The sequence below is a fragment of the Lepidochelys kempii genome, chromosome 8, assembly GCF_965140285.1.
Source record: "Lepidochelys kempii isolate rLepKem1 chromosome 8, rLepKem1.hap1, whole genome shotgun sequence".
NCBI classification, from domain to species: Eukaryota; Metazoa; Chordata; order Testudines; family Cheloniidae; genus Lepidochelys; species Lepidochelys kempii.
In genome coordinates this window covers 77,459,381-77,476,880 of record NC_136387.1, presented here as the reverse complement: position 1 = coordinate 77,476,880, position 17,500 = coordinate 77,459,381, and the positions used below count along the sequence as shown (strand labels likewise).

The window sequence follows — 17,500 nt, the reverse complement described above, 5'->3', positions numbered from 1 at the left end:
TAAAAGCCATCTTAAGGGGCAGTTTTACTACTCTCCCTGTCGTTCAGTCGATACATTTAATAACAACTTACAGGCTATTTTCAATAAAGTGGCGACAGCAAATTAGTAGTTTGAACATGACAAGCCTCCTCTGCAACCTCAGATTCTGAAAATTCAAAGCAATTATTTTTATACAGAGGTATGCTGCAATCATTCAGATTATGGGTATTCTGTAGTAACACGTCTCCTTGGTTGACACAAACAGAATTTTATGACTTTATTTGGATAGGAAGGAAATGCAAATATTAATATTTATTATGACACCAATACATTAATTTGTAAATCCTATTACTCTGTTTTTACATCATGTAGGAAAGTGGGTCTGTGACCCTGCCAACTAGTTCAGGTTCCCTTTTCGCTATGAAATGATTTTGGTAGTCTTCTTTTTTATAAATATTTGTGGATATTAAAAGGAGAATGCCAAAAACAAATAAAGCTTTTCTAATTCTTGCTAACCTGTCCTGTGGAAGTGGAAGTTCAATATTCATTTATGTATTATATCTTGACTCAGTGTGTTGTGCCTTTAAATGGATTTGAAGAATTATGTATATATTTTTTTCTTCACTACTCTTCTGCCTAACACACACACACACTTCCCCCTCCCTTCCCCCCAACCCCATGGCAGATGTTGTGGTCTCATTTGATTGCATAGGAAAACTGCAGTGATACAGCAAACACCCAGAGAGATATGATGACAAATGGGTCCAGATCCCGGTAAATTACTTTCTGCTCAAATCGAAATTTCATTCAGTTTGTTGCTAGCAGAGATGAAGTAATCTAAATTGTGGACTCAGGAGCAGATAGAGGGAAGTTGGAGCAAGCATTTCATTATCGAGAGAGAGAGAAGGTTAGGATGAAAGAGATGAGCAGAGGCAAATCTAAAGTGTTGACACCATGATTGAAAAGGTTAACCCATACACATTATATATCAACCTGGATAGCAGAGAGTTTCTAATGGAAACTCTGCACTGATGGAGGTTTACTGGAGTTTCAATACACTGAGCATGATGTCTTCTTAGATATACAATCAAATCCTCTTAACCCTTTTGATGACTCATATCTCAAGATATGATTAAAGTACAAAAGAGTTCTTCATATAATTTCAAGGACACAATGCATTTAAACTCCAGTCATGAATTGTATCTTTTTTTTTCTTCTGATGAACCCAGTAATCTGATAAAATGTGTGTAGTACAGAATTGTTTTGTATTTGCTTGAGGTGCAAGTCAATATTTTTGATTAAATTCTGTGCATCCCTGTCTCTGAGGTAGGGTGAAGCTTCCGGTTATACAGAAATGTATCTTGCACATTACAGTATGTAAACAAGTTGAAATACGGGGGCAGAAGTCTAAAATAGTTATATAATATCTTGTCATGTTGATGCACAAAAACAATATTCAGAGCCTCTTGTGTATTAAATCATTCATGATCATCACCCTTATTTCAGGTTATTTGGAAATAGTGGTGCTTGCAGCGCTTGTGGACAGTCAATTCCTGCTAGTGAGCTGGTCATGAGGGCACAAGGCAACGTCTATCATCTTAAGGTAGGTCTCTTCTCCTGTCTGTTGACTTTGTTAATAGTACTGCTTCACTGTGTGCTTCTTACATGGTATAACTTCTGCATCCCTCATATATTCCTAAAAGAGCAGGGCAATAATTACTAATAAGAGTGTGTGTTCTAAAACTTCCCATAGTGCATAGCGTTGTCCTCTAATAATCAGTAAAACTCCACTTGAGTAACAGCAGGTAAGACCAACACCATATTTGGTGATACTAGGAACTAAGCAGCTTCAGACCTCATGCTTTACTGATAAATCTCTCAAGAATAACACTTAAACCTGCAGCATTTTTAATTGGCGCCAGTTTCATTTGCTGTGTCTTTCCTTTTCAGTGTTTTACTTGCTCTACCTGCCGGAATCGCCTGGTCCCAGGAGACCGGTTTCACTACATCAATGGCAGTTTATTTTGTGAACATGATAGACCTACAGCTCTCATCAATGGCCATTTGAATTCACTTCAGAGCAATCCACTACTGCCAGACCAGAAGGTGAATACTCAGCAATTACTAATAAGCTTTATTAGAGTTAAATTAAGATCAATTTCTTTTCAACCTAATAGTGGACACTGTTCTCCCTCTTCTTCTCTCCCCCCAAACCACACACACAAAGGGGCCTTTGAATAACTGAATTTAGTTATAAGACTTTTTGGAGGAAATATAAACCCTTAAATATGAAAGTTGTATTAATTGAGTTCAGTTTATTCAGATTTGGGTATTTCTAGCTGTATAGCTATTGAGCTAGTAACGTATAATGGGCTATGGGGAGCAAACCCTAATATAAACTCTCTTGAAGAGAAGCATTTCCTTTTAAAATGTTGAGATTAAGGATTGCAAGGGAGCAGGTTACAGTGGGAGGAAAATTAGATCCTTTAATTATGGTAACAAATGTCTTATGAAGAAAAGGTTCCTGAATTAGTAGAAACTAGGGCACATACCGTTTCAGACTAACATATTACACTTAGTATGTTTCCTAAACTAATATTCAAAAACTGTGGTATCCTTAGAAAAGTAGTCTGAATGTTTTACATGTCATAAAATCAAAGTTTTATTCTCTCATCACTCCATAACACTAACATCTCCAGTAGAGATTGTGTATCCCTGTGCGTGACAGCTCTTGGTCCATAGTTGCAAGTAAATTGAGTATACACATGTAGTAGCAGAGGGAAAAATTTGTATCAACAGTTGTCCTGTAGTTCTAGAACTGGATAGTTTTAGATCTATTTTCATCTCCTTAATAAGTCCTATGGCTATGCAAGTGAGTGCATTTTGATAGTGCTGTGCCTAATTTGTAACAATTACTGTCAACCTTCAGTTAAGAGACTGTTCATTCCACACTGGTCCAGAAAAGAGTGAATGTATGACTCTTGCACATAATTTTATTCACCTCATATTTCATACTGATTATGTATTGATGACATTGATTCATTTACTCTTTACAGCGCCACTTGCATGGATATTAAATCTTATTGACCACAGATGAATTTTAATTTCAGATTGGTGATAGATTTTTCCATCAGCTCTGATAGTATATTTGACTTTTTCATCATTAACCCAGGCAATCACACAGCACTGAGTTATTGCACTGAAACAAAAAGTGCACATTTCAGTTGGTAATTCTTTATAGATTTACAATAGGAACTTCATTAATGTCTGTAAGGATCACAAAAAATAACATTTATCTGCAAACAGGAATTCAGAAGATTAAAAAATAGCTGGGGAAAATGCTAGGCTTCTTATGTATTCTGTAACATACAAAAGAATTTTAAATTACTTATTTCTTTAGTGGGTAAATTTGTACAGGAAAACATGAACTGGTTTCTAATTTTGACCAGTTTTGTGTTGCATCGCTACATTACTATAGACTTGTTTGTCTTTTACTCTGCACAAATGTAACTGAATAATCTTAAGTATATTTCCAGTCTCTTAGAAAGTGAACTGTAATTACATCAAAATATGAACACTTATTTACTTAATTTGTCTATCAGAGTAACTGGATTGAATACTGAGTCTTAATTACTTGTTCTGCATAACTATTTAGGAGTGATGAAGAATATGAGGTCTGTTCAAGGAAGTACAAATGCATGTAAAGATTCATAGATCTATACTACTGTGTATTTTAATGAAACAAATCTATAATACAGACTAGCTAGCAATGAATCTGTTAAATGAACAGTTGCAGAGAACCTATTTCAAAATATAGGTAAAACCATTCATCTTTATATATAGTAGTAAAAAGTTTGCCATTCTGAGAAAATAAGTGCTTTATTCACTAGCCTTGTGTGGAGGTAAAGTTTATTGCAACTTCAGATAGGTGTCTAAATAGTCACTTAGTTTTATCAGTGTCTTGCTATGCTTTAGCAAAACAAAAACGATTTAGTTACAAAAATATCAGTAGACCCAGTGAGGAAAAGAGAAGTAAAACTGGCTTGTGTAGCTTGCAAAATTGCAGCTATCCTGCTAGGAGCTAAATGCAGAGGAAGCATTTAATAAGAACAGGGCCTCATTATCACTATCATTGGCTATTAACTACATTGCTACAGTATATGATGAGGCAGACAGAGGTGTTAAGGAGAAAATTGGAGAGAGAAATCTCACAATTAGTGTATCTTAGGAATAATTTCTTTATACCCACTTTCACAGGGGGAATTGGGGAGTAATGTGAACTTTGAAAACTGAAATCTATGTGAGGAAATGAGCTGGGGTCTGTCTGACTTCTAGTCTTGGAAACTAAAGAGGAAGGTGCCAAAAAAGTAATGTTTCTTTAAAATGCATAAAACAATATAAGAATGTACATATTAGAAGTACTTTCCAGAGAGCTATGTTATGGGCTACTGAGTAAAAACGTACTTCCAATTTGACAGCATTAGCTGAAATAGATACGATACCCAGTATTAAACGTTACAGACCAATCAATCTTCAGGTTTTTTGCTCTTTCCCTAAAGATTATGAGCAAAGTAGAATATAGCACAGCTATTCATAGCTAACTAGCTATTAAGAGGCCAAGGAGAGTTTAATACAAGTATGAGGTTCTTGGTACTGTGACTTATTTTTGTTTTGCACACGTATGAAGCCATATTTGACAACTATGGAGTCAACTTATTACAGTCTTAGTCAATATAGGTCCCAAATGGAAGCTAGAGTTTATACTAGTGATTGGCACAAGTCTGAGTTAAATAGCCCAATTCTACTTAAAAGGTTGCTTTTTTACATAAAAATTACGTGCAATGATATTGACTCTTCCTGCCTTTCACCTTCTTAAGCTATGTTCAAAGGCTTTTAGCTATAACTTTTCATTATTTGCTGTGTATTTTGAAAAAATAAATTCAAGTATTTAAACTGAGTGCTGTTTACAAGCACAATGCAAAGCCCTAGAGTGCCAGGACATAAGGTCGTGGGTGCCACATTATTTAAAGGAGGGGGTGCTGTCCACTGCAGAGAACATAGTCTGCACCTAATTCACTATTTCTGGAAGTCATAGTGTTGTTGTTTTTTTACTAGTTCTTGTTTGTTACAGCATTTCCATTTTCCAAAAAGTGGTGTAAGTTTTTTCCACCCATGGGCAATGTTTGGCGTGTTCACTTATGTTCAGCTCCTAAACTTTTAAATAAAGTATGAGTTAGATTACGTCTTGCTATTCTATTTCTTGGAAAAGATCTTTTTTAAAAAAAGAAAATCTTCATTTACATATCACTCAACAATTCCCTTGTAGTTACATAATTGGTGTTGTCTGTGTCCGTAGTAGAGGCTATTTGATGCTCATTTATTAAATATGCTTGCTGGCTGCTCTCTAATCTTTGTTCTGGACAGACAAATTACCTTTCTCACACTGAGCTTCAGCTCTCGGGAATTAAACCTCCAAGCTTCCTCCACTTTAATTAGCTTGAAAGTGGGGGGTTGCAGTTACTACTAGACCTCAGGCTTTTAGTAACTTGAAGGGTGAAAAGAACTTCCTGGGAAGCTCAAAATGTCATTTAAAAACCATAAAAATCTAATATATATTATTTCATTTTGGTAATTGCCAACAGATTGTATTTGAAGACTCTGGATGATCATTTGTACTTTATCTATGAAAGTTAGATTTCTCTGGAGCTAGGCACTTTTAATTATCACAATTCATTAACACATCAGTGTGGAAGACCGTTTGACTTCATATATTAAAATGTTTATGTAACATTAACTAACATCGCAGATGAGGAATTTTTAAAAGGAGGGGGGAAATCCCCAAATATCTATATTTAGCTCTTGTGCTATGCAGCATATTAACCAAAGCTGCCTTGGGAGGATATTGGCTGTATTTCTTACTTTCTTCACACGGTATTTCTTCCAATTATAAGATCATATTACTAGCTTCTTCAAAGGCCAGGCATACCATTTCATTTCTTTCAATAGGGGCCCAGAAAAACACCTTTTTTCACTGTACGATTTCCAACCTGAAACTTTCTGAAAGTACACTTATTGTTACTGTCTCCAAGTTTAAAAACTGCAGGAAATGTTTGTATTAGTTCTTCAGCATTTGAACATTAGTGGCATGAATGACTAGGGTAGAAAGCCTTAATCAAGTCGCAGTTGGAAAGTGATCTGATAAAAGAGATTCATGAATAAAAGAGAAGACACAAGCAGTTATGTTAGTTTCATATCTCAAATTTAGCTTATTAGCTAAGATGCCCATTTTTTTTATTTCTTACAGGTCTGCTAAAAGGTCAGAGTAATGCAGAATGCGTGCCTTCATCTCAAATTTTGTTCATCACAGATGGATCCCATGTCTCCAGTAGACACGTCACCTTTGTAGCTAGCATCAATGCCAGCTCCATGCCATTGCACCTTCTTTATTCTTGATTGCCCTTCCTACATTTATTGGTGTATTAAAATGACTGAATATGAACATTAAGGACTCCATGAACCTGGGCTAATGGGAGACTGTAGAGAAAATGAAAAAAGATCCACCGGAGGACATCTTTGGGGGCGGGGGTGGGGAAAATGTCTAAGGAAGCTGATTAAAAGCAGCATTTGAATCTGCGTTCTACACTCGTTAACAATTAGCAGGGCACTGGCCAGAGTTTGTACCCAGTGTTTTACCTTAACAACATTCTATTTGCTCTTTGTATATTTAAGTGTTGTAAGGAAACGTGTTTCAATCAAACTGAACATGAGATAAAGGAAAGATGTGGCTTTTGTGATAGAATATCACAAACACTTTTATTGTCTCTCTCTGTAAAATACAATGTATGTATGCATGTAAGTGTTTTTGTCCCCTACTGTTGCTACTTCCCATGGCGCCAAAAAAAAAAAAGGCAGGCTCATAGCAGCTACTGTGTAGAAATTTTCACCTACTTCTAATTTGCTGAATGAAGAAAAATCTTTTATTTGTGATATTTTCAGAGACATTTGCTCTAGTACGGTGTATTTAAATAATAAAAACTTAAAACAAAAACACTTTATTGACTTTGGGTTTTAAAAGCTTTGCTTTGTTATACCACATTCTAAACTTTATGTAGCAGTTGCTTTAATTGTAAATAACTTTAAATCTAGTTTTCTTCTTACAGTTTTATGCCAATAAGGCATTTGTCAAACTACTTAATCCTGTCACTTTTGGCAGAGGTGCAGAGCAATGCTCCAAAACTTTTTTGTTCAGAATATTAATTCTGATAACAGCAAGCCTATCCTTACAGTTCAGCCATGTTGCAATGAATCTTGGTATGTACAAAAGTAACCACGGTCTTCCTTCATCCAGTCCTCCTTCAGAAGGGAACACACATACATACATATATATAAAAAATGTTATAGGAAAAACTCGCAACAAAGGGGTATGTGTTCTCTGACCCAATTCTTGAATTGGGTATTCCTATAAGGAGGTTTAGTAGTACCTCTGAATCTTGGCTATAGGAGAATAAATCACACTGAACAGTGGTGGTCTTGAGGGAAGAAAATGCCCTTTCCTGGCCTTTTTGGTACTAACGTGATCTTAAATGTGATCTGTTCTTGATGATTTATTATTAATTATTATTTTTTATTTTATTTTTAGTTTGAAAGAGAAGTAGGATTTCACCTAGTTTTTCCTTGAAATGCTAATTGGCTAACTATAGGGCATTCAGAAAAAACATTCCATGCTCTTGCTAGATGTGGGAAAAAATTATATTATGAACCTATGGACATAAGCTGTATGCCTTATACAGGGGAACAATGTTAAGTAGGCCTGGGAGATGCCTCTACTGTATTGCAACATTGTTAAACATTAGCAAAAGTCGAACAAGCTTGAAGTATATAATATTTTCTATTCACATTTTTAATTGTGCTTTTAAAAAGGTATTTATTCATTCATCTTGCCTAGTTACAGAGCAGCCATGACACATTAAGTGTTTCTGGTCATGCTGATGGGAGACTTAACCTTAAGTCCAGCTTTTTGTGTATCTAAACAACCAACAGCAAGCTTCTCTTTGCATCCTACTTCCTGGAACTTCTTTATATACAAAGTCTGCTAAATATCTGCTTTTAACACTTCAATGATTGGAAAAATAAGACATTTCTTTGGGGGAGGAGAGACTGGTTTACCATATACTGTCAGGCACAAAAAACAAATGCGTGAGTGCATGAAGTGTGTGGCATTAAAAATTCTCTTATGGATAGTTTTCATGGCTTTGTTTTTAAAACATAATTACAGATTTTTAAGATGCTTCTCAGCTTTTTTTGATCCAGCATTAAATCTTTAGGTAGAGTTCTGCAAATTGTGCTGCTTTAATTTTTTTGCAAAGATGCTTTGAGACATACGAATATAGAATTCAAGTATTAGTGAGACTGTAGACATCTTTTATATTCTATCATTATAAGCACTCATGGTAGAGTGTTTAAATTGAACATGTACAGCTTTTTAGTTGTCCAATAACCTAGAAATGCTAAGAAGATGGTTAATAACTTAGTATGGCATTTAGTGATGTAGAGGTTGAAGTTCATTAAAGGCTTTAAATAAACTATTATATGACCGGTTTGTAAAGCACAGCTACCTATTTAATAGCAAGCTTTAAAAGCATTTCGTAAGTTGCAGACCTATAAGATTACAAATGTCACTCATGTTAGCATAATCCACATGCAAGTGGTGAAGCCTTTGCTTTGATGTGCTAAATTGGAGGAGGACTAATGGAGCTATGAATATACAATGGAACATATTTAAGTAGTATTCTTACTTTAGGTAAAACACTTTCTTGAAACCAGAGGCATTTCAAACAATAAAAATGGGCTTTAATGGGGATGCTAGGTGTGGATAGAAGGCTCCTGGAACCACTTAGATTTGTCCTTATGTGAGAAATAACTTGTGCTATTTTTTTTTTTCCCTCTTAAGGAGGTCTATAAGGAAAAACATGTACTTGTTCACCTTTTACCACATGTGTTTACTGCACTGATTCTGTGAAATATATGCTATTTGGTGTTCTGAAAAGCCATACAAATACAGTGTCATTTAGTAAGAGCTCCCACGCTTTCAAAGATGAATGCTGTTTTAAAAAATGAAAATTACTAATCTGAAATCATAGTGAACTGATAAAATGTTCTGTTTATATTGCATAAATGTCTCAATCATATAAATTGTCACTCTTATTAATGAAACAATTTTGTAAAAAGATTGCTCCCTAAAAGGGTTTAATGTTTTTACCTATCCAGCTGTCTAGTTATGAGGTTTACTCATCCCAGCAGGCTCTGGGACATTAAGCCTTTCCAAACCAAATTCTGTTTGCCACAAGATACAGTCTTTCCAGTCTTTCATGATTTATCTTTAAATATTTAAACAGGTTATGTAGTATCTTATGAAATATAAAATGAGGCTGTCGCACCAGAATGAAGCCTCTGAAATTAAGTCACATATTAAGAATATTAACCACATTGAGTTTGTCTCCTGTTTGCCTTATTAGTTAACACTGATAAAATTTGCATCAACTAATTTTAGGTTGAATTTTAATTTGTTTTTAGTATTTAAATGCCAATATAGTATGAGTTCATATCCCTTGCTATTATGATTTAAAAAATTAGTTTCAAATTATATTACTCTCTCCTGCCCAAGAATTATATATCAGAGTCTGGCAAACAGCCATATGCCATTATTCCAAACAGCTCTATTGGAGGGAGGGGAAGGAGAAAGTCAGTGGAAGCCACAATCTTTAATTTTAAGTACTAACCTGCTTTAGTGTGGCATTATCTCTAAGTGGTTGTGTTCTTGGACTGACCTCGTTACCAGAAACTATAAAGCAGGAAGTTCTAGATAGCCAGTGCTACTGCTTGTTGCTTTGGTTCCAGGTGTATGTCTCTTGTCAGTCCAGCTAAGCCACAGAAAAGCTTATTGTAATTAAGTAGCAATTTGTTTCCATGAAACTGCAATTAAAGTATGACTGAGCAGCCATTTTAGATTGGCAGTGCTTTGAATGCATGTTAAACAGTGAGCAGCTCTCATTTTCTCTCTGTAGAGTCTGAGCTCTGAATAACAGTGAAGTATAACATGCTCACCTATGTCCCTTGTCAAGTTAAAAGAATCCGAGTCCTCACTGAAGCACTCTGATCTCATTGTGAACATGCTGAGAGCAATGACAAGTCAGGGCTGATCTTTGGAAGTTGAACTTAAACTTTAGGTACTGTAAGTTGCATTATTATGTTCTGTTCTTGTATAAGCAAGGATGTGTACATTTCCTACAGGGAATGTTTTCAACTTCAGATTGATTCTGTTGAGAATGAACTGCAAGTAGGGGGAGGGTCAAGCCAATAATGTACTAGAGGTCCTGACTTGTTAGAGCTGTGTAAACAGGGTTACTGTATCTCCATAATTGCAACTAATAAAAGGCTAGAACAAAATGCAAATTGTGTTTATAAATTGTTTTAATGAACCCAGAAATTTATTTAGAATGGTCATTATTTGCACACTTCTACAACAGGCAAGGCTGATTTAAGTGACCAAGATACCATCTTTTTTTGTCCACACCCCTCTGTTCCCTTGCTAGCCTTAAACTGTAGTGTTCCCAGGAAACCACACAGTCAGATTATCAAAACCTATTGGCAAAGGTACTAAATGCTGGGCTCTACCTATTTACTAGTAGGTGGACTTTAAAAATGAGATGCAAAGTTTTTGGTACAAAAAGGTTTTTAATTTGTAAGAACTCCAAAGAGGAATGAACTTTATAGCTATTAATTACATTTCAGAACCATCACTACATTGGTTCCTGTGCTTGTGGCAATGACATCACAACCGCGATGTGCATCAGGTGAGAGCCATTTTATGCTAAGCCACATTTTTTCGCTGTCTCAAAAATGTTCCTTGCAGGGCTGAAATTTAGGCTTTGATCCTACGTTGTGATCCACAAGGGCAGATTACTGCACCCAGGCAGGCCGCCACTGAAACTAATATGACTCTGTGTGGGCACAGCAATCCACCTGCATGGACCACAAGGCAGTTCTGGGGTCTTAGCCTCTGCCCAGCAGTGAATTTTTTGGAAGATGTTAAAAAATAATCGGTTGGACTGAGTAATAAGTACGGAGTATTTTTTTTTTCCATGTGTATATCTTAGTTAATGATAAAACTAAATGTTTAAAAACTAACCTAAGTTCTCAGATGTGCCTTTGAACTACCAGAGGGAATGTGGGCTAATGGACACAGGGTCCAAGACTGGCATGCAGTACACATACGTCCTATTCCAGCACAGCCACTGACCTGCTGTGGGTATGCCTACACTGCACCAGGGTGCAAGCTGCCAGCCCATGGTTGAGCTAGCATCCTAAAAAATCACAGCCCAGCTGTTGAGGTTCTGGTGGCAGCTTGGGCTCTGAAGCCCCGCCTGGCTCTGGTTTCTACCCTGAGTCTCTGCCAGAGCTGCAATGGCCACACTGCTATTTTCAGCATGCTAGTGTGAGCCAAGCTAGTGCAGGTCTGTCTACCCAGGCCGGGAGGCTCACTCCTCGCTGCAGTGTAGACATACCCTGTGTGACCTTGGCCTAATTGTTACGCCTTTCTGTGCCCCTGTTTCCTCTTCTAACCTTTATATGTGTCTGTACAGCATCTAGCACAACCGGGCCCTGATCTCTCTTGGGGCCTCTAAGTGTTACTATAATACAAATAATAATCTGAAGAAATTTGGTGATTGGAAAATGCTTTACAGGCCATGCCTGATACCTATTCATTTTTTCTGTTACTGAGATTCCACTAAGGACCCCATCTTTGCAATAATTTAAAAAATGTGAGTTGTCCTGTTAATGGGTCAACTCAAGTGAGACAAGTTACTCATGTGCTTAAATATCTGCCCGATATTTCAGATGAGCTCATAGAATCATAGAATATCAAGGTTGGAAGGGACCTCAGGAGGTCATCTAGTCCAACCCCTGCTCATCTACCATCTAAGCACCAGAATTAGTGGTGAGACTTTCCAAAGCGCTCAGTACATTGGGTGCTGAGTTGTTTTGAAAAAGCTGGTTATATATGTTACAAGGGCAGTGGCTGGGTGCTGAGCACTTCTGAAAATCTGGCATTTAAGTTCTTCTGACATCCACCCGTTCAAACACTGCTCTGTCTGGCCCTGACGCCATTCTCAAGTATTTATAACCTTATTTATCTGAGAACCAAATTGCTTAACACTTGTCAGGCACTTGTCCTCATTGAGGAATGAGTTCACGGTGAGTTTGAAAAGTCACAACCATCTTTTCTGAGTTATCTAAAAGTGCAAAAAAAGTATCTTACTTTTACTTTTTGTATGAGACACTTTTTCCCACCACCCACTTAGCCCAAAAAATGGTTCAATTTGTTTTGTGGAAACATTCCTTCACAATGTAACATGAGGCTTGATACTAAATGTGAGAAATTTTCAGCTCTGAAGGAATAGTTTTGGGACAGTTATCAAGGAGTGAAAATAGTGTCAAATGGAATAGCTCTACCGAGAGTGGGCCCCAAGCCTGCAAATCTGTCCAGAAGTAATGGTCAGTAGTGCCAGTGAATTAAATGGCCCCTACTCACCTAAGTAAAAAGTTACTCACATGCGTAGGAATGCAGGCTAAGGCCTGATGTGTACAGAAGATGTAATGCCTTGCACCCTGGCAGCGTAATAATGAAGGCCCAATCCTATGTGTTGTGCTGTGCTTGCCCTCTGCGGCAAAGGAAGAGGAGGATGCTCAGCAACTCACAACAGGCACTCAGGATTGGGTTCAAAGCATACAGCCCAGATGCCTCAGGCGCAGAGGTAGCTAATGATTGTTTCCAATTTTGTTAAAATGCCTTTTAAAGTATATTTTTGCCTCTTTGGGGATCTTATAAGAAAGCTTTTTGCTAAAAACTTCTGCAGTTGACCGTAATATCTCATGATGACCATCGGCTATGCTGAACGCATGCCAGTTGTTTTGCAGGTCTCATACTCAGTCTTGAAAGACAAGAGATTGTCCTGTGTTTTAAGGAAAACTTGATTGCTTAAAGAAAAATAAATGAACAAGACTGATATTAACTTTACACCCATCCTCCGTTTCTTTAAGGAACAGTGGATAAATGTCCATTAGACAAATGCATTAAAAAAAACCACCAGCCAGCAACTAATAGTAAATGGCATGTTACACTGTCTTTATGTGCTGTAAAACACTTTGCTGTTATTGAAAACAAAGGGACATTGATGTTAAAAATTAAAAAAAACAACCTCTTTAAAAATAAATAAGACACACTGAAGTCCAACAATCCCAAAGGAAAGAACTGAGAGCCATCACACATGTATAACGAACTGTTCACTTAGGCAATTATATAAGCAATATTGGTACTTTAATACAAACTACTAAAAGACTTCAGGTTCTTACAATAAAGAATATCCTCCGAGTTACTCAACTTAATATATCAAAGCAGTTTTTGACCCTACAGCAATCATTCTGAAGGTGTAGCTGGTATATTTGTGCTTATGTTGTAATTTAAAATGATTATTCTCGCTTCATCAGTCAGTCTTTTAAGATGGCTTGAAAAAAAACCATATTACAAATGAGCTACTATTCTTATTCGTTGTTTTAAGAAGGATAGGCACTGAAGTATTCAAATGGAACAGATTATACCTTTAATTACATCCAAACAGGATGCTGAGCTGATTTTTCTATTTTCCGTTTAATTGCTGTAGTTCAAAAAGATATTGAAAAATGTTAGATGAATTAGCTAACCATAACCTTATGGTGTTGTGTTTACTAAAGATCCTAGTACAACAACAAAAATCTCCAGCAAACCAAAAATGAATTTTAAGGGAAAAATTCTGCTCTCTTTTCAAAACATGTTTCACTAAAACATCATTTTTGACCAGAATAGTGTTAGAAAGATTGCGTTATGAGTGTTCTTTATTCCCTGCAAGCAACCTTAGCAACTACTGTATTACTTGTTTGTACAGCACCCAGCCTGTTAGGGCTCAGCGCCTGATTGGGACCTCTATGAGCTACTGTAATGGGGAGCAAAGCCATGTTAGTTCTCAAAGCTGATAATCAATGTGTAGTTCATGGACATTTTTGCAGCTCTACAGCCTCTTTTTAGGTTGTGTTTGAACTCATATGCTCCTATATAGAGAATAATGAAAGCAAACACAATTTATCACTTCTTAAACTAAATATATTGCCATTTTGTTTGCATGTGCATGTAACTAGATCACTCACCATAGATATTTAGAATATGTGCTACGACATTACAGCCAGCGATAAATCCTACAAGCTTACTGTATACGTGTTATTTGCTGCAACATTAAGCTCAGTAAGAATTTTATATGTACTGTGTACCAAAACTAAATATAGTGCAGAATTGATGCACAGCTGTAAACAAGAACATAACTTCCCTAGTCAACACAGTGACGTTGGCAGCTTGTGTGGCAATGCGTTTGTAAACAGCTGACGCTAAACCACAATGACATTTTTTTATAATGATGTTTTTCAAAAGCGTTCTTTAATGGCTGTACAGTATGACACACTACTATGGTAAAGAGGCACAATGGGATGTGTTGTGCATTGGTGTTTTTGTCGGAAATTGCCCTTGTACAGAGGTTTTACAGCAGTGCCGTGGGTTCAGACAGCGATGACGCAGGCTCGCCCCATGTAAATGGTATTTTGTGGGTTATCTTAGTTCGTTACTTTCAATTGGGCTAAGGCTTTGCTACCCATTCGTTGTGCTGATACTGTGCATAGTAAAGCTCAAGCTGTGGCCTTAAATACTCAACGCTTTTGCAAGACCATGACACTAGTAGGTTTTAGCCATTGAGATGTTGGCAGGTCTGAAAAGGGGATATGTTACAGCCTTGCCAGCACTTCACAGGTAATGTGGGGAGATCCAGTGTGTAATTAAAATAGCAGGAGCAAGAGTTGGACACAACTTTTATTGAAGTGCAGGGAAAAGACGCATTGGGCCAGATGTATTAATCCTGTAATAACTTGAAATATAATCAGTACATTGCTGCAGGGATGGGGCAGTAGAAAGGGAGGCATCCGGTTTAAGTTTACAGGCTTTCCCAGTTCATTAAAAAGTGAATCAATCAGGCAGACAAACAGGCTTGATTTCCAAAGGGCCAGGAATTCTAAATGGGGTTTTGGATGTTCTAAGCCTTGCAGATGGTATTTTCTTCACCTGGAGGGTGGTGTAACTCAGCAGCCATCTATTTGTGTAGGTGATTGTGTTTCACCCTGCTAGAGCAATTAAAATGTTTTAGAAATACAAAGCGAGAAAAAGTGATGCTGGCTAGATTTTGAACCCTGAAAAGATAGGAGGAGGCAGTGCTGAGGGCTATATAGAGGTAATACAAATACACATTTTAAAAAAAGTTTTGTTTTATATTTTCTAGAGTGGTGATTTTGCCAGGAGGCAGATGGGCAGAATGACTCTGCCTACAGGACCACTGACATGGTAATTAGCTCATTACTGTTAATTTTTGCCAGTCTGGACAGATGAGCAACATATTTTCAAAATGGAAGAAAATTAAAAAATTAGAAATAATATATCTGGAGCTGGCAGTTCCTGAGACCCTTTGATGAATATGGTGCTTTTATACAGAACAAGGAACATCCTCCTACAGTTAGTTTGCTCACACCCACAGGCATTCAGAGGTTTAGGACAGCATGCCCTAATATTTAAATAGGATTCATTACTTTTTAATTACTGCTCAGTACAGTCACTAAAGAGTACAATAGGACTCAGTCAGAACCCATGTTTGTTCAAAATGTTGTGCTATGATTGCTCTACAGTAGATGGAAGGTTATTTAATCAATGGGCTGAAGTTCCCATGAGAAATAATATCACAGTTGCAATCACACAGTCAACTAAGAGCACTGATATAAAATTATTTCCTCCTGTCTACATTGATATGACTATATTATAAGCATGAGTAAGGTCTGATGTTCATATTTAGAGTGGACGAACGCTGGGCAATTTCAGCCTCAAACTTAGAAGTGGTGATTTCAATGTGATTTGACAGTTCTTTAGCTGGGCATTATATCCCTTTCTGGACATTCTCTCCACAATGAGAGTCTAAATATTCCTCAGCCCTCTTTAACTGCTGATAAGGTACAGCGCAGCATATTATTGTGCTCATTAGGGGCTGGATTCTGCCGCCATTCTACATGTTGAGGAGTCGTACTAGTAGTAGTACCTTATGCTGTGAGTTGTCCCAATGAGTTCAGTAGGTTTACTCATGGGCTAAGGTACCATTCAAAGAGAATAAGGGCAGCGGAGTTGGGCCCTATCTTTTCTGATGTGCTTGCGCTTTAAAAAAGTGTTTAAATCGACCAAACTATTTATAACTACTCCGGCCATAAAGAGGAAAACACAGTATTAGTTATTAGCATTTCTTTTCCATTTTCTTCAAGGCAAAACTTTGGCTGGACCATATGTTAATCCCACTCAACCATATTACTTCGGACTAGCAAAAGCCCTTTTGGAATATACTTATCCAGCTCCATGAACTCCTTTGGTAGAAGAGCTGCATTATATACCCATCTACATTAAACTGCAATTAGAAAGCCTGTTTAAACTCTAATAAACAAACAAAATCCCCACAGAAATTAAGGCTGAAATTTAATCTGGTTGAATCCAATTCTTTTTCCTGTGTTCTGTAGGGTTTTCCAACCAATATCCTATGGGCTGCAATTCATGGCTACAAGCTAGAAGACAGGATGTTTTGCTTTTAATTTTGAATTTCTTGGCTTGTGTTGATTTCAGCTAGATCCTTAAACTTATTGTTTTTCTGTTTGTAAACTTCCTCTTCTTTTTTTTTTTTTAAATGTCACTTTACCCCATCCCTCTAGGTCCTGGCTACTCTGGGGAAATTTTCTAACTGGTTTTAAAACTGGGTCAGCTAACACTTTAAAACCAGTCAGAGCTGTAGCATCCGCCTGGTGTGGGGCAGTTTAAAGTGGCCTGCTCTGTTTGTGCTGAATCAGTTCCAGTACAGTAAAAATGGGGCTGGCTGCCTTAAGCCACAGAAAACGAGCTATACACATGGCTCTGGCTGCTTTAAAGACCAGGATAGCTGAATCTGTTTTAAAACCAGTTTGAAAAATGTCCCTAGTGCAGACCCTTAGTGACTAGAGACATATCTTTATAGTCATAAATACACCCACGCTGTTCATATATAGATATCCACATACTTAACATGCCTTTGGCTGACAGCCAGGAGAATGCCAGGGGGCCATAGTCTCTTATGTTTCCATGAGCCAGAGCTTTCACTATCTACCAGGGAGGAAATGAGCTCCCAGCTCTGTGGTGGACTCTGTTCTTCCCTGCCCCTGCTCTTGTGGAAGCCCGTCTGTGGGTACTTTGGAGGGCCAGAGCTCTATAACAATTAAGGCTAGTGGTAGGATAGCTGGAGAGCAGCTGCAATCCACAGCTTGCTCCCCTGCAGATTTCCAATTGGATAATGCCCTCCAAGGAGCATTAACTTCTACTGGGCTCTTT

General features: G+C 37.3%; 1 protein-coding gene across 1 annotated transcript in view; it reads left to right on the top strand.

Moving 5' to 3' along the window:
• The window catches only part of LMO4 (LIM domain only 4), a 15,895-nt gene extending 8,868 nt beyond the window's left edge, over nt 1-7,027 (top strand). Inside the window, exons 3-5 of the mRNA XM_073357155.2 lie at nt 1,486-1,582; nt 1,930-2,085; nt 6,284-7,027. Coding sequence (XP_073213256.1) covers nt 1,486-1,582; nt 1,930-2,085; nt 6,284-6,292 — 262 coding nt within the window. The 3' untranslated portion in view covers nt 6,293-7,027. The remainder of the gene's footprint in view (nt 1-1,485; nt 1,583-1,929; nt 2,086-6,283) is intronic.
• Nucleotides 7,028-17,500: the final 10,473 nt, after the last annotated feature.